General features: G+C 34.4%; 1 protein-coding gene across 3 annotated transcripts in view; it reads left to right on the forward strand.

The window, feature by feature from the left end:
* The window catches only part of SLC38A9 (solute carrier family 38 member 9), a 78,276-nt gene extending 69,040 nt beyond the window's left edge, over positions 1-9,236 (forward strand). For 2 of the 3 annotated variants that reach the window (XM_008691410.2, XM_008691411.2), the window contains 4 exons: positions 140-253; positions 1,821-1,969; positions 5,482-5,571; positions 6,982-9,236. In XM_008691410.2, coding sequence (XP_008689632.1) covers positions 140-253; positions 1,821-1,969; positions 5,482-5,571; positions 6,982-7,147 — 519 coding nt within the window. In that variant the 3' untranslated portion in view covers positions 7,148-9,236. Of the gene's footprint in view, positions 1-139; positions 254-1,820; positions 2,029-5,481; positions 5,572-6,981 lie in introns of those variants that run through there. The other variant, XR_568839.2, reaches the window with a different exon arrangement.
* The last annotated feature ends 994 nt before the right edge of the window (positions 9,237-10,230 follow it).

Here is a 10,230-nt window from a genome sequence, read left to right on the forward strand (position 1 = left end):
ATACATAGAAGGCATGTACATAAAAACACACACAGTCAAAATATAAATCTTGAATTTTTGAGTTTTCTTATTTAGTCTATTCGGGCAGATTTAACTGCAAATACATTCAGTGTTAGAGCATTTTGTTCTCTTTTTACAGGTGAGGGACTTGTCCATTGCTTATATGCTGGTGACATTAACTTACCTCTATATTGGAGTCCTGGTTTTTGCTTCATTTCCTTCACCGCCATTAACCAAGGATTGCATAGAGCAGGTAAGGCACTAGGAACCCTCTCTTTGTGATTGTTTACACCTTCCTATCTGCAGAGCAGGCGGGGTGATACGGTAGCAAGTTATAATACCAGACAGACCAGAGTTTGAATACCATCTCTACTGTTTCTTTGCATGTGAGATTTTAGGCACCTTCCCCATCCTTTCTAAACTTCAGTTTCCTATTGCATTAAATGGTATAATACATATACCATAGATTTTTAAAGAGACTCTCGAGAAAGCATACTGCCTGCTGCTCCCTTGTGGTACTCAAAATAGATAATACCTATTATTATGAACATAGTATTTCTCTTTGTTTGGAAAACTGTTACTGGTGCTCTTTATGAATTTATAAAACCTCTGCTGGGAATACATGCAACCTCCTTATTTTCCAAAGCCCAGATCTGGAAATGTCCTGGATAATCTGTTATCTTTGCTTATCAGTCCCTAGTGATAGGTCTGATGCTCATTTTTGTACAGCGTGGCAGACAGTAAAACAAAGAAAGACTATTTGGCTGTTAAAAAGAGAGGGAGAGACGGAAAGAATAGAAGAAAAGATTTTACAAAAAAGTTGCATAAGTAATACTTTCTTTGATTTGACCCATGATAAACTTAGGAATAGTTTAATGTGACTGACGAATTTCTCACAAAAATAGCATTTTACAGATGAGTTTCTTTCTAGTCAGAAGAAATTCCTCTAATAAGAGTGTAGTGGAATATACACTATGATTTATTTGGATGAATTATAAGAGTTATTTCAGCATAATAGTGTTAATAATGTTCTCATCTTTATAAGAGAAATAAGTTTGAATTATTACTGTTACGATAGCTTGAAATGTTCTTCTCTTGATTTCCATGACTCCAGAAGTTCTTTGGCAGCCGAATGTTTGCTGAAAATTCCCCTGATGTGAACAATCCCATATAAAGCCCACTCTCTTGGGAATAGGAATATCTATGGTATTTGTATTTGAAAGGAAACAAAAAAATTCTGAGTAATTAACTTTCCTTTTAGATGCCAAACTGAAATGGAGAAAATTATGAAAGGAAATAGAAATCACTCATTTTATTTTTAGTTATGGGCTATGAATAATAATGATACTAGGTGATACTTATACTCTCACATTATTCTATAGTCTTTACTTTGGAAGTGTTTCAGGGGAGGAAAAGCAAGAGAACTAGTCAGGATCAAGTGCATTGAACTAAATTAGCCATTTAAATGTATTAAAACAGATTTATGCTTGTACCTTACAGAGCAGTGCTTCTGAGACTATGAAGGGCAAGGTTTTCTTTGTTGTTGTTCTTTGTTGTTGTTCATGTCAAATCGATTGCAGACTGATACTTTTGTAAAATAAGATGTGGCAATGTCAAATTTCTGTGATGTTTATATTTCAATTTTTGTACTTAGTTTATTGAAAAATAATAGTTCACAAATACTTCGTGGATGAGCACCGGTCCACGAACCAAAACTTGAGTGGTACCTATGTTCCAAATAAGCAAAAGACATTCAGTTTTATAAATTTGTATGTGCTGAATTGATTTTTAACATTACTTCATTATCTTTCTTGGATTAGAATTTTTTAGACAACTTCCCTAGCAGTGACATCCTGTCCTTCATTGCAAGGATCTTCCTGCTGTTCCAGATGATGACTGTATACCCACTCCTAGGCTATTTGGCTCGTGTTCAACTATTGGGCCATGTCTTCGGTGACATTTATCCTAGGTAAGGGCTCTTCTCTTGACCAGCAGGATGTGCCAAGCAACAAATGACTGTGCAAACAGGTCAGTTTAAAATGTGACTGATCCTTTTGCTATAAAAATTTGCCTAATGAAAATGGTTACTAAGGGTAGATCACAGGTGTTCTTTTCCCTGAGAAAATTAGAAAGCTGCTTCCTTGTCCAGAATGATTTAAGTTAGTTCCTTCTAGTATGGTTATGTTAGCTCTGATACTAACTATATTTATCTTACAATGTATTTGCCATTAATCTGCACATTGCCAGGAAGTTAACAGTATATAGTACCTGTATTAGCAATGTATGGCTAATGAGAAGCAATGCTTTTATTTTAATTATTGGTTATTGATATGTACTTGTATATTTATTAACATTCATGCATTTTTACATAAATCATAGTTGCTTAGAATTGAAGGTGAGATATACAACAAGTTTAAATTCCTATTTGCTTCTGTAACTACTGTAATTTTAAATCTTTTATTGGTGATGGAGCAGTTTTGACTCCTTTTGAAAATCAAAGTCACTTACCTTCATTCAAGAGAAATTTCCATATACTGCTTCACGGTTTCCCTGGAACTTCATTTTGGATTCCTGGTTAATTCCTACTCTAACATTAAGTTTTAGTAGAGATTCATCTTAGTAAAAAATACCCAGTCCTAACCTATTTTACTTTAAAATAAATGGTCTTAAATGAAGAAAACTTTTGGATAAAAACTTTTAAAATTACATTTACGGTACCCAATTAAACAAAAGATCTTCATCAGTTCTTTGAAGTGAACTGATGCAATCTGTTCCCTCATTAAGTAAATAATTAGTATAAATATGTTGGTTTAAAAACAAAAACTTGTAAAAGCAAAAGTCAAGAGGTACCACCTCTCTAGCATTGACAGTAGCATCAGCTACAGTTGTAACATTCATTGCTCGTCTGGAAGATTGGATTTCAGTACATATAAGATTCCTATTGTGTTTATGCCCTGTGTTATGTTTACATTCACCAAAATAAAATAAATACAATGAAGTTATAGATGAAAAAAACTCTAGGTAAATGCATTATTCCTGCTTTCTGTCATTATTTTGCATAATGGTGGCTGTTAGAATGCTTTTTGCTCTTGAAAATAATCTGGAAGTTCCCTTTCGTGTTCACATTTCATTTCTTTCTCTACCACCAACAACACACTATCATTTATCCTATAGTTAAAAGTACAGACTGCATATTTCAGAGCATACTTTTTGGGCTCAGCACCTCCTTTACACTCTTAAAGTTGTATTTATTTAAGTCATTTCTGTACCCTGTGTGGGGCTTGAACTCATGACCCTGAGGTCGAATTGTGCGCTCTTCCGACTAAGCCAGCCAAGCAGCCCCACACTTTCAAAACTCTTTAATACCTGCTTTGCTAGTAGATAATTGGATTCCCTTATCTTCTGCATTCAATCTGTTGCAATATGTTGTTTTCTTTTAAATATATGAAGAAAATCTACTCTCACACAGACACATTGGAAAAAGGAGTACTTTTAATAGCCTTTTCAGATTATTATGGATATTCTTCTTTGGTACTATGCCAAACCTTAACAAGTGGTAGTTTCTTATAAGTTAATTGAATCAGAAACTCACTGATATTAAAACCCATTGGTCTGTAGTACACTTTGGATCCTTTACCTATGCATGTTTTTGTACCATGTTTAATCATTTGGAAAATATCATTTCACTGAGTTCTGCAGCTCTTCCACAGTTCATTATATAATATCAAAACCCACATTCGTAACATCACTACCAGTTTCATTATAAAAGTCCTTAAATACTGGAAAACTGTCAAGCTCAGGATGGCAAATACAAGCTATCCAAAATTCTAATTTTTACTTGAAAGCTGAAATTTTATCATTGACCACACAGACCACTAATTGTTTTCCTTGAAGTGACAAGCTCATAATTGTTCATTTAAAAAAAAAAAAATCTGTCAAATACCCCAATCTGAAAAACTACAGTTTGTCTGCCTTTCAAGTAAAAATAGCATTCCTTGGAAAAAAGGACTACGTCGCTCTCCAGCTCAGTTGCACAAGTACTTTTCCTCAAGACAACTGTTGTACTTCACTGTGTAGCAGATATGCTGTGTTATATACTTCCTAATTGATCACACAGAATAGTAAAAAAGTTGTGTGTTCAAAGCATGAGATTTAATGAAACTAATTTTACTTTTTTATGAAGATCTGCTTTTTGTCAATGTTTGGCAGTAAGGTACACAGTAAGGTACACAGGTGCAACTGCCTCTCCATGCTAAGGGGCCAGCAGTTGTACTAACAATTGCTTTTGCAAAGCAAGTAATGTCTTTTATGATTTGAAATTAATCTTTATTTCAGTGACTTCCTGAAAGGGTATTGGGAACTTGCCTGGGGTTCGTGGTTACACTGTGAGAACCACTTCTTTGGAAAATACACAAAGTTGTTTCCTTTTACAATACAGAAATAACAGAGGCCCAGCCATTGTCTCACAGCTCTGGAGCAATTTTAAAGTTGGAGTTTCTGGATAAATAGCAAGATCTGGAAGCCTGAATATCTTTGTAATTCATCAGGATGTATGACTAACTACTTATTTGTGTTAATAATTTTCCTCATTTTTATTCTCTCTGTAATCTTTATCTGGGATTAATTACCCTCTGATAACTTGGGCTCACAAGGTTGCTTTGATGTGTAAATTTGGCTTTTAAGAATCATCTTTTTGGGAAATGGAGTCATTTCTTGAGCGTCCAATTTTATCTACATTATTTTTCTATTCATGGTAAACACTGAATATCTTTAAGTGGCTGAATCTGAAAAATGAAAACCTGCCCATTTTGCCTTTCCCTTAATATAATTTATTTTCCTAATTATAAAAATAAAATACAAAAGAATATTGTAAAATAACAAGTTTGTTAAATACAGAAAAGAGGAAAAATCACTCCAAATCCCAATCGTAACGGAATCACTACTGCCTTTTCAGTGTATTTCCTTCTGATATTTTTTCCAATGTTTTCAGATTTTCTTGTGTAGTGAATATCTAGCTAGTTTTTTTTCCAAGTTGCCTAGATGAATTTTTACCATCTAAGTAACAATGATAAGTTATTTTGAATAATTTTTAATATATTCCATCAAGGAAATTGTTACCTTGCTGTATATGTAGGATACTTCTGTTTTTGCCACAAATATCTTTATGTTAATAGTTTCAATTTTATTTGTTGCCTTAAGATATTCCAAATGGAATTATAGAATAAAGAGCATGAACTCTGATGCATACTACCAGTTTGTTCTACAAATCTTAACCTGTTCTTACATTTGGACAAAGTCCGGTGTCACTGTGCCGTCACCAGCATTGAGTGCTATTGTTGCCTTCTATTTTCACTATGATTTTATTGTCAAGTTTAAGACATTCTCATTTTAAAGATGTTAATAATGAATTTTATTCTCATATTAATGGCTACAATTTGCCTGTTTTTATTTTTTCCTCCAAATTCTCTCTTCAACTTCTAGCATTTTCCACGTGCTGATTCTTAATCTAATTATTGTGGGAGCTGGAGTGATCATGGCCTGTTTCTACCCAAACATAGGAGGAATCATAAGGTACAGCCTATAAGAGAACTGTGACCCTTCATGTATTGTTCTTAATTTTTATGCTTTTCCTGTCGATATTGTTGTCATTGTTGATTTAATTGTACAAAATTCTTGTGAGTTTTTAAAACTGGTAACATTCAAATGTCGTTCCCTGGTGTCAGTGAAGGTGTTCATTTACTTCCATCACACTGCTTCTTCCTGAATCTAGCAGCCCCATTATCCCTTAGACATCTTTCCCTTTCTCTTCTTTTTCTTGTCATTTTCCTGTTGTACCTTCTTCTCTTTATCCAAAATAAAAAAATTTTAATATATAATGTATAACTGCTTGAGTACCTGGAGGTCTCTCATTTGTTAAGGCTGTGTTGTAACTTTCTTTTTTTAAGGATACTTGAAATATGTTTAATAATAAAGACAACTGCTATGCTCTTTTTACTTTTATTTGCGTTTATTTTATGCAGAATTTACTCCTGGGCCATAAGTTTTTGTTTCTTCAGTTTCTTCTGGGATATCTTTTTCTTCTGTGCAACCTCCTCTTCTGGTTTAGGAGCAGTCTGCTCTTTTTCAGTTAGGATCATCTCAGTGTGGCTGTAGTCTAACTTTTTTAACCCATTTCTACTCAATAACATAATTTCACTGTGAGTTGCAGTCGGAAAGTAAGAGTTTAGATGGGAGTTTAGATCCCAGATGGCTCTTTACTTAATATACTTTCTCTAAAAACACTGATAGGTTGAGTAGATGGGGAATAAAATTGTGAACTCAGATTCTCATGGAAAACTGGGGTTTACCGTGATCTGATTTCTTTTCCTCGACCTCTAGAAAGCAGGGCTGAGTCACTTTTTTGAAGACCCTTACCTAAAAAAGTAGCAGGAAACAAAAGGAGAGTATTATCCTGGTGCTCATTGAAGTTTCTGTTAAGCTGAGGATACGGTAAGGAGGAAGAAAGTTCCGGTCTTGTCTTGAGATATTTTTGTTATTATCTTTGATAATTATGCGGAACACCACAGAGGTACTCATCTGTTCTCATTCTTAAGCAGATGCTAGCAGTCCTGCAGAAACACAGAATGCATAATTAGTTTAGAAAAGATCAAAGATAGGAAGACTATCTCCAGATGTTTCTGAGGAAGCAGCCACAAACACGGAGACACAGAAGAACTATGGAGATATGGAGATTGGAGAGATGAATAAAAAAACTCTGTCAAGCAGATGTTATAAGGATGAACAGGAAATAATATTTTATATTAGGTTAGGAAGTAAAATGTTTTCAACTCAAATGCTTTATGTCAACAGTTGAATCAAAAATAACTTTGTTGCAATATCTGACTGAAGAGGGTTTAAATTGTAATATATTAACCTTAACTGTAAATCAGAAAAGGCAAAATGCAAGATGAATAATTAACCCAAAAAGTTTTTATTTTGCAGGTATTCAGGAGCAGCATGCGGCCTGGCCTTTGTATTCATATATCCATCTCTCATCTATATAATTTCCCTCCACCAAGAAGACCGTCTGACATGGCCGAAGTTAATCTTTCACATTTTCATCATCATTTTGGGCCTGGCTAACCTGATTGTTCAGTTTTTTATGTGAAATACTCCCCAATGTCTTCTCAAGATCTTTCATGGCATTTTGAACTTTGACAACAGTTCCACATAAATTGACTTGTAAATGCTGTTGTTGCTGTAATTCTAAATGTTTTCCTGGGACAATTTGGTGGAAAAAAGGGGGGAAGGGGAAATAGTGGTCCATGAATAAGTAATTTTGATTAGAGTGGAGAGAAAGGGGCAAGAAGAATGATCTTTGTTTCTCTTCATATTCACCACCCCTTCATTTTCATTGTCTTTTCTGAGTAGAAGTGTATGCCCTTATGAAAAGTCGTGCTGGTTTTTGCTTTATACAGTTATAAGGTGGGTGGGTCTATTTTGACTACAGTAAAGATTCTCAGGGTATCACAGCAACTATTGCCAGATGCTATTTCTTTTTTATATTTCAATGTATTCACTTTCATTTTATTACTTGCTAGACCATTTCTGCAGTTTATCCAAACAGGTACTGTTTGTGTCCGGACAGTAAACCAAATACCTCATTTGTAAAAAGAAATCTCCATGGCATCAGTGTTAATAGAGTGAACTCTTAACTGCATCCTTAGTCTCTATTTAAAAGAGAGAGAGAAAGAATGTCAGTACAGGTTCTTTGGTCATGAAACTTACACAAAATAAACAAACTAGGAGAGTTTTTTGTGTCTGACTTCTTTTTTCTAACTAGTACTAGTAACTTAGGTCAAAATTCTAGCTCCCTCAGCCAAATTTTGCATAGGAACCAGTATGATTGTCCCCGTTGACCCAAGAGGGCTCTTTTGCTTTTTGAATCCCTGAGCATTGCACAGGATGTCATGACAGGACCAGTGGGGAAGCATGTAGGAAGCATGGCAGAGAATGTTGGGTACATGAGTCCCTACAGGGGAGAAAGGAAATGGAGAAGGGGCCAGAAGAGTGAGGCCTCCTTCCCAGCATGTTGTGAGGGGTTGAAGTGTCTCTTTACCACAGGAAAGGGCTAATCTTTTTTGAGGTAAGACTTCCAAGAAGGGGACATCCCCCCCCTTACTTTTTAACTGGAATGGTAGAGGTTAAATCCCCATAAGAAAGTCTCTTTGGATCTGAGAAAAGGATTAGGGAATCCAAATTCTTGAAATTAACTCTCTCCTCTTTTTCACTGAAACTTAAATCTAAACCAGAATTCAAATCTGTATCTTCCATGTAATACAGCCTTCATGTTCAGCTTGAGAGGTTAGATTTCTCTAATTTTAGGCTAACGTTAAAAAGTGTATTTTGTTAATACACATCCCACATCCCAGGATAATGTGTAGATTTATGTTACTTCTTTTAAGAAAGACAGGCAAAACGGTTTTTGAAAGACAGGTGAAATGGTCTTTTTTAAGCCTAGTAAAGAGCCCAGGATTTGAGACCAGCCATAATTTCTTTCAGGAAAGCTTTCTGTCCATTCCATAGACAGGTATATGGAAAAATCATGGTATTTCTTAAAATAGGCATTTCTTAAAGTTCTCTTTGTAAAAGTCTCATGAAAATTTGAAAGCACACACAAAAGTAGAGAAAATAATAGGATAACCCTCCCACTTCCCCATCCCCTATATTTAGTAATTTTAAAACTTATGCTGTATTTGCTTCATCTATCCTTTTTTCCTTTTCCACTTAATATTTTAAAGCCAATCTTAGGCATTATGTTATTTCATCTTCACAGTAATTGGAGCCATTTTCAAAAGTTTTTGTCAGCAAAAACTGCTGGTAGAAGTCAGGTTGATTAGAAGATTCTGCATTAAGTATCTGTATCCCATGTTAACCTCTTAGAATAGAGTATATGCATGGAGGAAATGTCTCTGTGCTTGTGATCTGCTTCCTTGTGGCTTCAGTCTTGTTCAGTTAGAGACATAGGAATCATAAAGTTACATAGCTCCTTGAGACCCATGTTTAATCCCTGCTTATCCCTACTCTCCTCCCTCATCTTTGAAAACTTCAGAGAGAATTTTCATTGCCTCTTTTCAGTAACATACTTGAATGTTTTAACACATGGAAAATGACCTGGTATATTTTTGTCCATGTAATGATCAAAGTGAATATGACAATGAATGCATTATTTACTAAATTAAAAAGCAATGTGGATATTTGGTTTTTATTTTCTTTAAAAGTCTTGATAATTTAGAACTTCCAAAATCCTACATTAGGCTTATGCTGAATAATTTTTCCTTCTTAAGTTCCTTTTCATGAAACTGATACCTTTGGCTTGTTATTTAGCTTGGCCAGATGCTCTTCATGTCAGTGTGTATGTCCTGGCTTACACATTGGAATGATGAGATATGAATTCATTTGGGTCACATTATAATTAATTGTAGACTTTCTCTACTCTCTTTTTGAATTTTCTAATGAAATTTATTTTACTTTTTGCTCTGATGTGGTTAACCTCAGTTTCTTTGAGTTTAGTTTATTTAACACACAACTGAGGACATTATAAAATTTAAAATGGCTTGTTCAGAGAAGTGTCCCTTAGGAAGATTCTGGATGAAAATATGGTATGCTCACACTAGGCCAAAAAGAACAAAGAAATGTCCTCCAACATTTAATACCTGTGGATAATCATCCAGAATCAGTTTTGTCATCACATCCAAAAAATGTATTAAAGAATAAATTAACCCACAAAAAGGGACTGTATTAAAGGGAAATACTCATTTATGTTTTACAATCTCTATTTTGACATTTGTTTCCATAAATAGTTGAGTAAACTACCATATTCAGTGCTTAGATGTGTAAGATTTCATTCATATTCTTAAAGAACTTAATCTAGTAAAGAACTATGGATGTAGTTAACTATAATGCAAGGGACCATTAGAGAAAACGAAACCCCTTCCAGTTGGGATCCTCAGAGGGGTGCGGCAGCAAGGACCCATTTTCAGGCGCCTCCTAAGAACTGTCCAGAATGTTAGATATTTGATAGACTCACTGTCATATGGGATCATGTAAAGTATAATTGCTTTTATTTTGGCAATTATATGTTATTAGAAGTATCATATTATTATAAATATTATAAATAAATATATTTTTCTAAGAAATTTTATAGGAAGTATTTAAGTGCTTCTGGATATTATTTGTTGTTCTCTTTGC

This window comes from Ursus maritimus, unplaced genomic scaffold, assembly GCF_017311325.1.
Source record: "Ursus maritimus isolate PB19 unplaced genomic scaffold, ASM1731132v1 scaffold_5, whole genome shotgun sequence".
Lineage (NCBI taxonomy): Eukaryota > Metazoa > Chordata > Mammalia > Carnivora > Ursidae > Ursus > Ursus maritimus.